This window comes from Corythoichthys intestinalis, chromosome 3, assembly GCF_030265065.1.
Source record: "Corythoichthys intestinalis isolate RoL2023-P3 chromosome 3, ASM3026506v1, whole genome shotgun sequence".
NCBI classification, from domain to species: Eukaryota; Metazoa; Chordata; class Actinopteri; order Syngnathiformes; family Syngnathidae; genus Corythoichthys; species Corythoichthys intestinalis.
The window spans coordinates 17,363,165-17,380,239 of record NC_080397.1 but is presented as its reverse complement, the minus strand read 5'-3'; the positions used below and the strand labels follow the sequence as shown (position 1 = coordinate 17,380,239).

The following is a 17,075-nucleotide window of genomic DNA, read 5'->3' as shown; positions in this document are numbered from 1 at the left end:
GTGGGTAGTAACGCGTTACGTTTACTTGAGTAACTGTCCAAGAAAAATGTACTTCTAAGAGTAATTTTACTTTAATTCTTTTTACTTGAGTAGATTTGTGAAGAAGAAACACTGCTTTTACTCTGCTACTTTGGGCTACACTTAGTTGTCGTTACATTTTTCCTTGTTATTCTACATATGAGATTTTACCTTTTTTTTTTTTGCCAGCGATGCCAACAGTAGTGTTACCAGTTTCAATAATGTGTAACAATAATCACATGACTCCATTATACCAATCAGACTCAAGTAGTACCTGTAAAGCTCCATAAAATATAAGCGTTTGACATAGAGCTCTGCTCTCAACACGACTCGAAAGTGCGGGTTTTAATCTCTCTCCCAGTTCTTATTTAGCAGTGATTGACCATGGAAAACCAGGGATATGATCCTTTTAATTTCATAATGGGAACTAATGAACTATTCAAACTAGGAACTATTTCCTCCACTAGAGGGCACTCATGCTCTTTGAACGAATGATGCTTAAAGTGCCTGTGACACAAAAAAAGCATGTTTATTTCATAATACACGCGGTATTTTATGCCCCTGAATGATATGGGCCGCTTGGATGTGTGTGGAAGCGATTGCTATTTTTATTTAGTTTTTTGAATCCCGTGCCATGAAAATGAGTGACTTCCTGCTTCGGTCTTGCATTGAGGAGGAGGGCGCTGTGACGTGTACGGTAGAAGACATCCTCTTCACGCTACAGTGTACTGTTGTGTATGAGGAAGAAGGATTCAGCTGATTTTGCGGATTAATACGTTTATTTTTCGCATCACGCCAGCCAAACGGCTGCAGAAAAATCATTCTGTATGAGGGAGAGGCGTATGCGCCTTTTTGGAGTTTCAAAAGGTTCCCATTCACCGTGGATATTTACTGTGGGACCATTGGACTTACGAGGAAGTGAGTAAACATCTTGTTTCGTATTATGTCAAATACGAATACAGCGATTACAAAGTAAACACTACAAACTTTCTTTAAATGAAGGACTACTTACGTTTGATCATTGATAGGCATGTAAAAAGCTCTCCTAATGCTCATTGGCAGCAGCACGTTAGCTGCACAACAACTCCAGCCACCCTCCTCCGGGGAACGAACTGTAAATTGCTCTCCGCCGGGCGGTTTGCCGATCTGCGATGACAATCGACAACCGGGTCGTCATGTCAAATAATCCAGGATAGTTATGTGTGATTTTCCGCTTCGAAGACTTTGAAACATCACTCGGTTCGGGTTAGCATGTCGGCTAGCTGTCACGCCTTCTGGTTTGTTTACATTCTCCGAAGCGGGGGAAGGGAAATGATATATGTCCGATTTAGGTGTCATAAAATATCGTTCGGGAGGTGCGACAGTAAAGGTGAAGTCGACAGTTTTGACCATTATGGAGTAATTTTGCCATGTCGTCCTGAATAAATGCATTTTTATTTTTTCATATTCCATTCAGCACAAGACTGTTATTTGTCATGACCATGCCATTTATTTAGCAATTGGGGAAAATACTTGGTTAAAAAGAATATCCTGTAAAAATATTGAAGTAAAGAGACAGAAACAATGACATTTTGCCGCTCTCTTCGTCGCGTTTTCCTCGTTGTGAATAGTTCCCCCTCGACGGGCTCACTGGCCCTTCTCAAGCCATTTATATAGCTATTGGGGAAAATACTTGGATAAAAAGAATATCCTGTAAAAATATTGAAGTAAAGAGACAGAAACAATGACATTTTGCCGCTCTCTTCGTCGCGTTTTCCTCGTTGTGAATAGTTCCCCCTCGACGGGCTTACTGGTCCTTCTCAAGCCATCTATATAGCTATTGGGGAAAATACTTGGATAAAAAGAATATCCTGTAAAAATATTGAACTAAAGAGACAGAAACAATGACATTTTGCCGGTCTCTTCGTCACGTTTTCCTCGTTCTGAATAGTTCTCCCTCGACGGGCTGACTGGTCCTTCTCAAGCCATTTATATTGCTATTGGGGAAAAATACTTGGATAAAAAGAATATCCTGTAAAAATATTGGAGTAGGCGGCACGGTGGCTGAGTGGTTAGCACGTCTGCCTCACAGTTCTAAGCTCAAGGGTTCAATCCCGGGCTTCGGCCTTCCTGTGTGGAGTTTGCATGTTCTCCCCGTGCCTGCGTGGGTTTCCTTCGGGAACTCCGGTTTCCTCCCACATCCCAAAAACATGCATGGTAGGCTGATTGAACACTCTAAATTGCCCGTAGGTATGAGTGTGTGCGTGAATGGTTGTATGTCTCCTTGTGCCCTGCAATTGGCTGGCAACCAGTTCAGGGTGTCCCCTGCCTACTGCCCCGAGTTAGCTGGGATGGGCTCCAGCACCTCCGCGACCCTCGTGAGGAAAAGCGGCATGGAAAATGAATGAATGAATGAATATTAGAGTAGAGAGACTGAAACAATGACATTTTGCCGGTCTCTTCGTCGCGTTTTCCTCGTTCTGAATAGTTCCCCCTCGACGGGCTGACTGGTCCTTCTCAAGCCATTTACAGTGCCTTGCAAAAGTATTCGGCCCCCTTGAATCTTGCAACCTTTCGCCACATTTCAGGCTTCAAACATAAAGATATGAAATTTAATTTTTTTGTCAAGAATCAACAACAAGTGGGACACAATCATGAAGTGGAACAACATTTACTGGATAATTTAAACTTTTTTAACAAATAAAAAACTGAAAAGTGGGGCGTGCAATATTATTCGGCCCCTTTACTTTCAGTGCAGCAAACTCACTCCAGAAGTTCAGTGAGGATCTCTGAATGATCCAATGTCCTATGTCCTAAATGACTGATGATGATAAATAGAATCCACCTGTGTGTAATCAAGTCTCCGTATAAATGCACCTGCTCTGTGATAGTCTCAGGGTTCTGTTTAAAGTGCAGAGAGCATTATGAAAACCAAGGAACACACCAGGCAGGTCCGAGATACTGTTGTGGAGAAGTTTAAAGCTGGATTTGGATACAAAAAGATTTCCCAAGCTTTAAACATCTCAAGGAGCACTGTGCAAGCCATCATATTGAAATGGAAGGAGCATCAGACCACTGCAAATCTACCAAGACCCGGCCGTCCTTTCAAACTTTCTTCTCAAACAAGGAGAAAACTGATCAGAGATGCAGCCAAGAGGCCCATGATCACTCTGGATGAACTGCAGAGATCTACAGCTGAGGTGGGAGAGTCTGTCCATAGGACAACAATCAGTCGTACACTGCACAAATCTGGCCTTTATGGAAGAGTGGCAAGAAGAAAGCCATTTCTCAAAGATATCCATAAAAAGTCTCGTTTAAAGTTTGCCACAAGCCACCTGGAAGACACACCAAACATGTGGAAGAAGGTGCTCTGGTCAGATGAAACCAAAATTGAACTTTTTGGCCACAATGCAAAACGATATGTTTGGCGTAAAAGCAACACAGCTCATCACCCTGAACACACCATCCCCACTGTCAAACATGGTGGTGGCAGCATCATGGTTTGGGCCTGCTTTTCTTCAGCAGGGACAGGGAAGATGGTTAAAATTGACGGGAAGATGGATGCAGCCAAATACAGGAACATTCTGGAAGAAAACCTGTTGGTATCTGCACAAGACCTGAGACTGGGACGGAGATTTATCTTCCAACAGGACAATGATCCAAAACATAAAGCCAATTCTACAATGGAATGGTTCAAAAATAAACGTATCCAGGTGTTAGAATGGCCAAGTCAAAGTCCAGACCTGAATCCAATTAAGAATCTGTGGAAAGAGCTGAAGACTGCTGTTCACAAACACTCTCCATCCAACCTCACTGAGCTCGAGCTGTTTTCCAAGGAAGAATGGGCAAGAATGTCAGTCTCTCGATGTGCAAAACTGATAGAAACATACCCCAAGCGACTTGCAGCTGTAATTGGAGCAAAAGGTGGCGCTACAAAGTATTAACGCAAGGGGGCCAAATAATATTGCACGCCCCACTTTTCAGTTTTTTATTTGTTAAAAAAGTTTAAATTATCCAATAAATTTTGTTCCACTTCACGATTGTGTCCCACTTGTTGTTGATTCTTGACAAAAAATTAAAATTTTATATCTTTATGTTTGAAGCCTGAAATGTGGCGAAAGGTTGCAAGGTTCAAGGGGGCCGAATACTTTTGCAAGGCACTGTATATAGCTATTGGGGAAAAATACTTGGATAAAAAGAATATCCTGTAAAAATATTGGAGTAGAGAGACTGAAACAATGACATTTTGCGGCTGTCTTCGTCGCGTTCTCCTCGTTCTGAATAATTCCCTCTCAATGGGCTGAATAGTAAAACCGATGAGCCCAGTCTACCGCTGACGTCATCCACCTGTTGGGGACGCTAAAGCCCTATAATGGTAGGCGTGGCTAACCGGCAGATTAAAAGACTAATTTCTCGTCATCTGTGCTTTGCTAAATTGTTGTATATAGTCGAATCGTCTCAAAATATGATTCTAATTCACATACGGTAATAATGCCATTTAAGACTTTTTTTCTCGTGTGTGTGTGTCTTGGCGGATTTTTTTTTTTTTTTGTACAGTGATCCCTCGCTGCTTCGTACTTCAAATTTCGCGACCTCAGTCCATCGTGGATTTTTTTTTTCTCAATTGAAAAATAAGTAAATGCAGAATTTTATGGAGCTGTCCCAATCCGATCACGTAGTCTCTCACTCTCGCTCCTGTCGCTTTTCTTGTCAGGCAATGAACTGGAGTTGCATATTAAAGTTAACGATTATTGACCGACGTTAAGGTTTGATCTTGCCAGGGACGCTTGGAAGCCGAAACTTCAAAGCACCGCATGCGTCAGTCTTCGTTTAACTTGTTAAACAGTTGCTGTGGCAACTCATTGTGTAAGTGAGCAGCTTGAGTGGATTTGAGTGGACTCACTCAATGAAGCATTTAATAAAGACAAGCATTTTTCTACTTTATTCTTGTTTAAAAATGATTTGGTGGCACAGTGAAATGTTTAAAACTTATCATAATTATTACATTTGAAGTATTTAAAACCCATATATATACATACATATTTTTTTAAATGATCCTTTGGGGGGAAAAGTGTTATATGTATGTCTTTCCAATGCTAAATCAAAATAAATACATTAAACACACACAAAAAAAATCTTTTTTTGGGGGGGGGGCTACTTCACGGTTTTTCACATATCACATCGGGTTCTGGTCCCCATTAACCGTGAAAGACGAGGGATCACTGTGTTTGTTTGGCTTAATGTGGTTATGTAATAGGTTATAGTACCGTATAATAATAACAGTTCATAGAGGTAACTGTGCTGAGGAAAAAAAAAACACATTTTTAAAAATAGAAAAATTACTTGAGTATTTTTGTCACCAAATACTTTTTTACTTGTACTTGAGTGCATATTATGGATGACCAATTTTTGCTTTTACTTAATAATAATACATTTTATTTCTAGAGCGCTTTTCAAGCCACACAAAGACATTTCACAAGAGAGATGGAATCACAGTATGAACAAAACAAAAAAAAAAGATATTAAAAATATAAAAGATTAAAAGCACATTAAGGTGGAGAGACGGAAAGAGGGAGGATATTGGAAGAGCGAAGTGGACGGGGTGGATTGTTTAAACAGAGTAGATTGCAAAGGTAGGGAGGGGCCAAGCCATGGAGCGCTTTGAAGGTAATGATGAAGATCTTGTAATTGATTCTTTGTTTGACGAGAAGCCAGTGAAGCTGGGGGAGGATGGGGGTGATGTGGTGTGTGGCGGGTGTCCTAGTGATGAGGCGTGCTGTTGAGTTCTGGAGCAGCTGCAGTTTTTGGAGGGACTTGTTTGGGTGACCATAGAGCTGCAAGTTACAGTAATCGAGCCGGGAGGTTATTAGACTACAGACCAGGGTGGAAGCGGTATGGCGGGTGAGAGAAGGGAGGAGACGAGAAATTTTGCGAAGGTGAAAATAGGCTGATCTGGTGATGCTGTTGATATGTGACCGGAAGAAGAGCGTGCTGTCGAGGATAACACCCAGACTCTTAACCGGAGTAGAAGGAGAGATCAGTACATTGTTGATGGTAATAGAGAACTTATGGACATGCGAGAGCATTGCGGTGGTTCCAACTAAGAGGACCTCTGATTTGGAGCTGTTGAGTAGGAAGGAGTTAGAGAAGAACTAAGAGTTATCTAAGAAGAGGGTGAGGGAGGAAGATGGAAGGGAGACAGTTGGTTTTGGGGAAATGTAGAGCTGGGTGTCATCCGCGTAACAGTGGAAGTGAATTTTGTGTTTGCAGAAGATGGAACCGAGGGGGAGAATGTAAATGATAAAGAGGAGCGGCCCCAGGCCAGAACCCTGGGGCATGCCAGCGGAGACAGGGAGGGAATTGAGATTTATGGGGGCCGAATTTGACAAATTGTGTGCGGTCGGACAGATAGGAAGTGAACCAGGAAAGGGGTGTGTGGGTGATACCAAGGGAGGAGAGTCTGTTGAGAAGGATTGTGTGGGAAATGGAGGAGAGTCTGTTGAGAAGGATTGTGTGGGAAATGGTGTCAAAGGTGGCAGTGAGATCGAGGAGGACAAGGATTGATAATAGACCAGAGTCGGATGCTATTAGGAGGTCGTTTGTAATTTTAAGTAAGGCTGTTTCAGTGCTATGGAAGGGGCGGAAACCGGATTGAAACTGCTCGTAAATGTCATAGCTAATTAGGTGGTTATGCAGTTGAGATTAGGGGTGTGGAAAATAATCGATATGGATTGTGGTCGAGATAAAAAGGTGCGCGACGCGAGTGTATCGATCCATTCAGTGTACATCGGTGCAAAGACGGCGTAAAATCAAGATGCATTTTTTTCGCTGTCTGTTTTATCGGTAATCTTCAACATTGCATCTATATTTTCCACGTTGCACTGCATTCTGTCCTTTTTTCCGAGGTGTCTTGAATGCACCATCAGCTAGTGCTACAAGTTAACATGGTGGAGGGTAGCAGCAGTGGCACTGAAGTGGATCAGATTTTCAATGCCCCCTCAAAGTTCAAATCCGTCGTTTGGCAGTACTATGGATTTTACAAGAAAGGTGGCGGACGTGACAAGACTCATGCTATTTGTAAAGAATGCCGCGCTTCTAAACCTTACAACGGCAGCACAACAAACATGGGAACCCACTTGAAGAGACAGCATGGTATCGACGTCGCAAAAATGATAGAGCAGGGGGCTAACAACAAGACTGGTGAGAAGGACGAGAAGATAACTGATTATTATGGCAAGAACAGTAAAGCTACTACTTTTCCAGCAAGCTCTACCCGTGCTAAAGAGATAACTGAGGCCATTGCATTTTTTATCTGCAAAGACATCCAGCCTTATAATGTTGTTGAAGGAGAAGGCTTCAAGTATCTCCTCTGTATAAACAAGTAAAAACGGAGATAACTGCGTCACTGCGCAACGCTGACAGAGTTGCACCTACAGCTGATGGCTGGACGTCATGCGCCACTCAATCATACATGACAGTGACGGCACACTGTATTTATAATGAGTGTTATTTTTATTATTATTATTATTATTATTATTTATTTTCATAGTACTATTTGGCTGGCACTCACAGGCATATATTGGACATTGTAAATAAAACACTCAGAGGAGAGTTCTCAGTTTACAGCAGATGATGCAAGATGAGCAGATTTACAGCAGATGTCACTCACTGCAAAGTTGTTTGTATTCTTCTTTTCACGAGCAGTTGTGATTTGTTAAAGATAGACCTAATTGTGAAAGATTATTATTTGTTATTGTTTTTTATGTATGGACATTGCACTTAAGACACTCTGTGAGAGTGGTCAGTTTACAGCAGATGTCACTGCCAAGTTGTTTGTATTCTTCTTTTCACAAGCAGTTGTGTGTATTTCATATAAAGTTTTGTCTGGCAGACAGGGATATAGACATTGCAAAATGTTACTTTAAGTCACTCATTAAGAGTGATTAATGTTACTGTAACGTTAACACGTACAGCATCTTTAAGCTATCTTTATTTGTTTTGTTTTACTCTTATATTAATGAAACAAAGCCTTTTGTAACATACTTAATTGCCATTTTATTTTTTGTTTGTTTGCTTGCTTAGTAGATAAAATACGATATATCATTTTTGCTTCACACTGAATCGCATTTATTGAACTAATTTATCAAAAAGCATCACAAACAGCTGTATCGCACTTTATCGAAGTGCATCACATCGTATCGGGAACAGGTTGTATTGTATCATATCAAAATGGGATGGTGGGTGAATCATATCGCATCGTATCGAAGACATGGATTAATCGTAAGTATCGTATCGCTGGCAGGGCATCGAGATGCATATCTAATCGCCACAGTAATGGAGATCCACACCCCTAGTTGAGATGCACCGTTTTTTTTGAAGAGTTTTGGAAATGAAAGGTGGGTTGGAGATTGGGTGGAGGTTATTGAAATTGGTGGGATCCAGGTTGGGTTTCTTCAGAATGGGTGTGATGGAAGCAGTTTTGAGAGATGAAGGAAAGAAACCGTACCGGATATGAGTGAGGAGTGAATGATAGTAGTAATGAGGGGGACAATTGAGGGAAGACAGGTTTTGATGAGGGCAGTGGGAAGAGGATCAAGATGACAGGCAGTGGGTTTGGATTTGGTGATGATGTCAGAGATAGCCGGGATTGAAGGAAGTTCAGTTGTGGAGAGGGAGGCTGATGAGAGGAACATGAAAGGGAAAAGGGTCAGTCCCAGAAACTGCAGCTCCGTGGTAAGTCAGGGATTGGTGAATGTCAGTGATTTTTGTGGAGAAGAATGTCAGGATTGCTTCACAAAAATTAGCAGAGCACATGAGACGAGGGAGTGGATCGGGAGGCTTAGTGATTTTGGTTAGGAGTGAGTACAGGTTTTAAGAGTTGTGCTGATCAGCTGAAATGAGACCGGAATAGTGAGTTGATTTGGCTGCATTGATTTGGTCTGTTGGGTCTAATCTTACTACTGTACTAAGAAAATAATAAAAGACCTGAGGGAGGACGGAGAGAGGATCAGAACGGAGACAGGGATAAGGTTTTACGCTGTCAGGAGAAAAAGGTTGATGCGAGCGCTTGGCTCGCAACAAGCTTCTCTGACTTTCATCCTGAGGAGTCCAGCTTTTATTGAGGGCTTGTTGATGAGTAAAGTACAGTTACAACACTTGTTGTCCAACGTGGCAGGTTCGGTCGGGCAAATTCCTTATTCTAGTCAGTGATTGAACAGTCACACTTCCTGATTAAACCTTCCTGATTGAATTACCTGAGCAGGCAAGATATCTTTGTTTTGACCCCACATTTACACTCAAAGTACTGTAGCTTGGTGGAAAAGTACTGAGACGTTGTGTGATGAATCAATATATGTGTGTGCTTCTATCAATCAGCAGAATGTGATCAATCACCGGTGAGCACATGATCATGGGCTAAAACTGTATTCTTCATAATAGCTTGGGAGTGCGCGTATAATAGCTGTGGAAGAGCAAACTGGCATAATACTGTATATTTGGCACCCAAAAACAAGCTTTACAGTTATAGCTATTAGTTTTAAACACACATTATTAACCTTAGCATGCAAAAGCATTAAAGCACATCTTACATTTCCCTCCTGTTGTGGGTTTAAAACAAAGCGCTTCAATTGGCACTTGGCGTTAACATCTAACCATTACTTTTCTCAAGACGGTTTTTTAGTAACAATTGTCAACAGTACACCACAACATTGGAGTTGAGAAACCAGATAAGGGCGAAAACCTGCTAGATCAAAATTCCCCTATTCCCTCCCCCCTCGGGGGGACGAGAGCCTCATTGCCTGGCATCTCTGGAAAAAATACGGACAACATACACTTTAATATGGTAGATAAATGTGACGGTTAAATGTGTGTACATTCAAGAACTCTTTTGACATATGTAGAGTGCCGAGGTGTCTTCGATGAGTGCACGGTAGATCTGCTTTAGACAAGTGTGTCCTCGTTGTCACTGTCCGTGTCAGACTCATCCTTGACCACTGTGGATGTGGCGATGAGAACCTTGTTGGGGCCTTCCCAACGTGGGCTGGACCAATTCTTTTGATTTTGATGAAGACTTGGTCCCCTGGAGCGACAGGCTTGGCTCTGGTCTTTCACAGGAGCGGACAGACTGCCAGCAGAGCGGAAAACCCTTCCGCCGCTCTTGATGACTTTAGGTGAGGTCGGGACATTAGGAATCAGGGCCTGGTGGACTGGCGTCGCTAGGTCCTTCTGGCAACCGGAAAAGCTTGTACTGGGACTGACGAATTCACCCAGTGCCTCCGGAGACTTTCACTGCAGTCGGGCTGAAGCCCACCATCTCGTAAGGACCGTCCCAGCGTTCACTCAGCGTTTACTGTCCCACCAGGCACGCTGCAACACTTTCAGGATCACCAAGTCTCCGACCCGCACCTTGAGAGTCCGTGGATCAGAACATTCTGGCAGATCATTGTTGTCGCGAACTTGTCTTGGATCAAACTGTTTCTTTATATGAGCTGGAATGCTGCCAGAACCCTTAACAGGTCCTGGGTTTCAATCTGGAAGTCTAAAAAGTGGCAAGTTCTTTCCTTCTGCATCAGTCTGTTATTAATTTGTCTTTTTCTACTAGTCCAGCTGACTGGGGTCTGTACATGCAATGGGTTTTCTCCTTTTTTTTCCATTTCAATGTTTAACAGTCTGCCCACTTCCATTAGGCCCTCAACTCTGAAGTGGGGTCCATTGTTACTTTGGACAATGGCAGGTATGCCAAATGTTGGAATAAGTCTATCACATATTACATTAATTACTGGTTTTTCATCCTCATGTGCGCTAGGAAAAATCTTAACTCATCTAGAAAATACATCTATTTTTCCCCAGGCAATATCTTTTCCCCAACACTCTATTTAACTCAATGTAATCCATGTGCAATGTTTTAAATAGTTCAGATGGTTCTAGGAACCTCCCTCTTATTCATCTCTCTTAACCTTGTTTATGCAAAGTAAACACTGGTTGAAAAAAAATTTTCCAGTATGAATTTAAAAAAAAATTCAAGTATGAATTAAATTACAGCCATTGGGCCACAATTGTCATAGTGTCTATTAACCAATTATTTACCAACTCAATCCTCCCCCCTGTAGACACTTGACAATCATGTGGCTCAATTCAGCTACCCATATGATCAATAATTTTGGTAGAAACCTTTCATCGCCCATTTTTGCTTTTCTGTTTGCGATGCTATGTTTTGATAGCCTTTAAGTTTTTTATCTATTAGTTGTTGCGGTTCAGTTTCAGCTAATAGGTGTATTTTAGCTTTATTGCGTTGATTTACAACCGCTATCTTAGCTGCTTCATCTGCTAGTCTGTTCCCAATTGACACGTTATCAAGGCCATTAATTTGGGCTTCACATTTACAAATGACTAACGCATTCGGTAATTTGATTACATCCAGTAATTGTTTTAACTTGTGTTACCGTTACTATCACCGTATCAAAAACAGTTTACGTTCCGCAATCAACCCAGAGTTAGAGTTACAATTCTCCCAGTATAATAATTTCCACTTGGCAAATGTCAGTATTTGCTTATGATCAATTTTTTTTTTCAGCTCCCATTTTAATCAGTAAATTGAATTTTGCAGTGGCCTTAATATATCGCGCAATGTTCCACTCAAGATTACAAAAATGGAATGAATTTGTCTTTATTTTGGAAATTCTTTAGAGCTGACAAAAATGTCTTTTCACCTTTGGGTCACTGTTGAAGATTCATCAACATGTGATCCAAAAATTACGATTCCACGACGCAATTATAATCTATTCGATTGATTGTTTTTAGTCAAATACAGTATCTCAATAGGCCTAGGGTATCTTTTGGGTAAATTTAGAAATCAATTTAAATTTCTATTTCAAATTGGAATTTTCCATAATACGGTGTGTTGTCCACATAAGTCAAAATCTGACTTTTTTTACCCAGGCAAAGTTTTTTATTTGCATGGGAGAGTATTGAGGGACTGCAATACTCTTTTAAGCAATCTTTTTTTATTCCACTATGACTTCTCTGCTATTCTTTAACACTTAAAACACTACCTCTTATAGCATTCAATTCAAATTTTAATTCCAATCATTTTCAACTGACATCCATATAATTTATAATGGAGGATAATTCAGCAGTCCAGAGGAGAACAAAGAATGCCTTTTCGTGCACTAAAAAACATCCATTTGTATTTCACTCCAGGTTGGTAGAATTATCTGCTTTCCGTGTGAATTTTTAGAACGTTTTTTAATCCCAACTTTTGATTTGTTCTTTTTATTTATACACTCCCTGTAACAACTTATTTCCCTAGCTTAGACTATTTCTGCCATTCTTAAAAAGCGGCAAGTTTAGAATTGCTCTAACGTCTGCTAAAACTTTTGTGACATATGCTAAACCGCTGCTCCTCCCTCAACAGGAGTTTGCTAATCAACATTTGGACCTATCTTTATCTATAAGACTTGTATTGATATCTATTATCATTCCCAAGAATTAATGGGAAGTCTTTTGACAGTTCTTACTGTATTTTGCCATGTACTTCAAAATCTAATTTAGTCAATCTATTTCAAATTACTCTACTTACTTGGAGTAAATATTATTATTTGTTCTTATTAGCTCGATACATCTAAAAGTTGGTCATTTCTCACCTGAATTCAGAAGAATTTACTTTCAAATAATATTTTGAACAATATCTATTCTTGAATGAAGAACATTTCTAACAATCTAATTTGCTTTTTATCAAATATACCAGCTCTTTGCTTAAAATAAATCTGTTAAGTTTGTTTTCAAATAGCTCTATCAACAGTTGATCTTTTCCTTTTTCAAACATTAACTATTTTCTTTCTCTTTTAGCCATTCTCTTATTTTCTTTTAAGAGCGTTCTTATTTTGAATTTAGCTCAATAGTCTATTTTTATCTCTAATGAGATTCCATTTCAAAAATTCATATCCTAAATAGTACAAGGGAAAGGCTGGAATATTCCCAGCTGCCATTACAACCTTCCCTTATAATTAATTTGGGCAAAAACCCAGCGGATGCCGTCGAGGGCCCCATGTTGCAAATAGGGGCCACCGAAGGGCCGCACTCCACATGTTGAAAAACTTCTATATTTTTTTTTCCCGATTTTGGGCAACTTATGGTCAGCTATTTACGCAATAAACGGTCAGCTATTTACAAACAATTCCCTCGCTTATCGACACTCCTCTCACACACCCAAAACCTTCTCAACCCTACTTTCTTAATTCCTTTTTGTCACTCCGGACGTCCACCAAACAACCAAACACATTCGCCACCCATCTTTACTTAGACTTACGGTTACCTTCCTCAATACAACTTACTCAAACTTTCAACAGCACAATTCACCAATTATCACTATAAACATGAAAAATCATGAAAGAAAGACACAACGCAGCCTCATAATCAGTCACATAACAACAACCATGATTATCCACAATGACTTATCATACAAGACAGTACAATTTCAAATACAACTCGAAGTCACCGTACATTCTACTAATGACTCACACCAGACCAAAAGATAAACAAACAATTTGAGCTCAAAGACAAACTGTCAACACAGATACACAGAAATTCCTATTTTCGACCGAATTCCCCTTTCGTTTTTCCCTTTGTCTGTTGCTTCTTCATCAACAATTCTTTCTTCAGTTTGGCCATATTTTCTTCATTTTTCAATGTGGGGTCGAATGCATGTTTTTTTTTTTGTTTGTTTTTTTTTTACCCATTTTCCTAAGTAACAACAACTTCCTGGAAATTGTTCCTGCATGAACACTACATCAGGGTGTTTTTTTATTTGTTTGCTTTGTTCTTTTGCCATTTTTACTTTTGGTTTTTATCAGTTTTCAAACGTAACGCTTTTACGTTTTATTTACGTCGCCAATTTAATCTCTTAGTTGTTTTGTGGTCAGTTTTGGTCGCCTGTATTTTATTGCCGTGCACGGACTTTTCACTTTTGCTTTTTATCACGCTATTATGTTTGCTTTACCTTGTCTCTGACTCCGGGTTCGGACGTTTTTATAACTTTTTATGGCTCGGTACTTCGGCCCGCTTTCCGCAATATTTTGTCTTTACTTCGCAAAATATCGCCTGTGTGTTAGTCCTCAGTACTTCGAGGATTACTGTTTACGTAACGTTTTTAGACCCTTTAAATGCACGCAATTCGTCACACAATAGTTCAGTACTTCGAACTAGGATGGTTTAAATTTCAACGGTTTACTTAACGGATGTTCCGTACTTCGAACTATTATGAGTCAGTACTTCGACTTCACAATTCAATCCGCCCTGTATTTAAACCCGAAAGCGTCAACAACTTAATTAAACTTTATCCCACCTCACTCCGTCCTGCCCTGGTTCGTCTGGGACCTGTCACCGGCAATCCGGGTCGTCGCAGGAACAAAGGCGCAGCCGTCCGTTCATGAGAAAAAGGTCGTAAATATCCCGGCGGCGTCCGTTGGCCCCGCGGCGGTCCGGATGAACGCGGATTTTTAGGTCCCGGGTTTCGGCACCAAGAAATGTTGGGTCTAATCTTACTACTGTACTAAGAAAATAATAAAAGACCTGAGGGAGGACGGAGAGAGGATCAGAACGGAGACAGGGATAAGGTTTTACGCTGTCAGGAGAAAAAGGTTGATGCGAGCGCTTGGCTCGCAACAAGCTTCTCTGACTTTCATCCTGAGGAGTGCAGCTTTTATTGAGGGCTTGTTGATGAGTAAAGTACAGTTACAACACTTGTTGTCCAACGTGGCAGGTTCGGTCGGGCAAATTCCTTATTCTAGTCAGTGATTGAACAGTCACACTTCCTGATTAAACCTTCCTGATTGAATTACCTGAGCAGGCAAGATATCTTTGTTTTGACCCCACATTTACACTCAAAGTACTGTAGCTTGGTGGAAAAGTACTGAGACGTTGTGTGATGAATCAATATATGTGTGTGCTTCTATCAATCAGCAGAATGTGATCAATCACCGGTGAGCACATGATCATGGGCTAAAACTATTCTTCATAATAGCTTGGGAGTGCGCGTATAATAGCTGTGGAAGAGCAAACTGGCATAATACTGTATATTTGGCACCCAAAAACAAGCTTTACAGTTATAGCTATTAGTTTTAAACACACATTATTAACCTTAGCATGCAAAAGCATTAAAGCACATCTTACAGTCCTTGTATAAAGTCAGTTGATAACTGTACATTTCTTTGTGTATTGATAGTCCTGTTTTCTTGTACAGACGTTCGAACTGACGGTTTCATGACTTTAAGTAGGCGGAGAGCAGAGGTGAACCATTGTGCGAATCGGGTGAAGGAAACAGAAAGGGTTTTTAGGGGGGCGTGGTTGTTCAGGAGTGATTGGAGATGGGTATTGTAATGAGGCACAAAATCGGCGGGTGAACTGGTCGAGGTTGTGGGTGGAAGGCTGCCATTGTCACGAGAAAATGCTTGGGTGTTAATGCTCTTGGTCTTGCGGAACAAAATTGATCTGGGGAGGATGATCTTTGAAAAGGGGATTTTGAGAGTAAAAGTAACTACAGTAGAGAGTGGTCAAAGTATATTAATGGGCGGGGCCTGCAATCAGAAGGGATGGTGCCAGAGCAGCAAACCAAGTCCAAAATATGTCCCTTGTTGTGAGTCGGAATTTTTGATTGTCGAGATGAAAGTTGAAGTCACCAAGGATCATAATAGTTTGACAGAGGGAAGAAAGATGGATAACCCGTTGTGAAAAATCATTTAGAAAGTCCTTGTGAGGTTTCGGCGGTCAGTGGATAGTGGTCATCGTTGTGGGAGAACGACCAAGAGTGAGGCGGAGTATTCAAAAGAAGTGAGAATGGGGCTGGCAGGTACAGGTAGCAACCTCCAGTTATCATGGTAGATAGATGCAATACCACTTGAGTAATATTACTTTGAAGTAACACTACTTTGACTTGAGTACAATTTTTGGCTACCCCACCCACCTCTGATTATTCCACCTGTAACATCCTTAAATCAGTTAATTCAAAAGTTTTTACCCACAATTGGCCCATAAAATTGATTGTATTACTCGAAATGATGCTGAGTCTCTTTTTGTCAGGCTGAAGAAGAACCTGAAGATGTTTATCATCGTCCATCCTTCCTGGTTCATCAGAACACTACTTGGCATCACCAGGCCTTTCATAAGGTTCATCACATTTCTTACAACGTCAATTATTCGTAGCAGGAGTGAGGACTAACCAGACCCTTTCAAAAACTGTAAAGGAGGACAGGGTTAGTTGTCACACAGTTTTGGTCGCCAAAAAAATCCATTGTCTTTACTGAAGGGTGAAACTTCACCATGAGGTAAGAGGCATTTATTTATCAAGGTCAATTTAAGAAAATTTAAGGTCTTCACTGTTCTTTTTAGTATTACAATTAAAAGGTTTGAGGACAAAGCTACAGTTTTTATTCACTTTCTCAGTTGCTTCTCAATCAACTCAATCTGTTGATTTCTAGCTGTTAGTTTAGCTTTTAGCCACAAACACGAGTTGGAATTGGTTGTCACAATTTCGATGGGGATGGCTGTCATACCATTGGCAGTTCAAAAGATTCAAAGGATTTTACTGTCACTGTAAAGAGCACATTGACACTCAGTTGTGTACGACAAATAAACCCCATTGTGTACCAACCAAAGCCACAATGGGAATGCTTGTCAGTTGCCAAGACGTGTCAGGATGTCTTTGATTAAAACTTGTTCCTATGTCATTTTGGAGTGCTGGATCCAAATCTGACCTTAGTTTTTTTTTCCTGTAAGATCAAGTTTTTATGTAAATTAAGATTTACATTTTTTGTGCAAGGCTAAATTATTGCAAAGCATACGTCTGCATGTATGCTACAAACTATGCCGTTGTTGCAAAAAACTACGCCCGCATGATGCTACGGTGGTAGCAGGTAGCGTCTGATGCATCTCATAGATATCACATGTCTATAGAACTAGACACGAAATTACAGACTTAGCGACATTAATAAACAGCCGCCATCTTAAAGCAGTAGACCTCTCAGCGCTAATAAATAAGATTAACGTTACTGTTCCTTGCTCACGTAATGTTAGCCATGCGGAGG

General features: G+C 40.7%; 1 protein-coding gene across 3 annotated transcripts in view; it reads left to right on the top strand.

Moving 5' to 3' along the window:
• Positions 1-17,075, top strand: part of LOC130912954 (uncharacterized) — a 101,322-nt gene that overhangs the window by 67,299 nt on the left and 16,948 nt on the right. For all 3 annotated transcript variants that reach the window (XM_057831142.1, XM_057831141.1, XM_057831140.1), the window contains one exon: positions 16,072-16,158. In XM_057831142.1, coding sequence (XP_057687125.1) covers positions 16,072-16,158 — 87 coding nt within the window. The remainder of the gene's footprint in view (positions 1-16,071; positions 16,159-17,075) is intronic.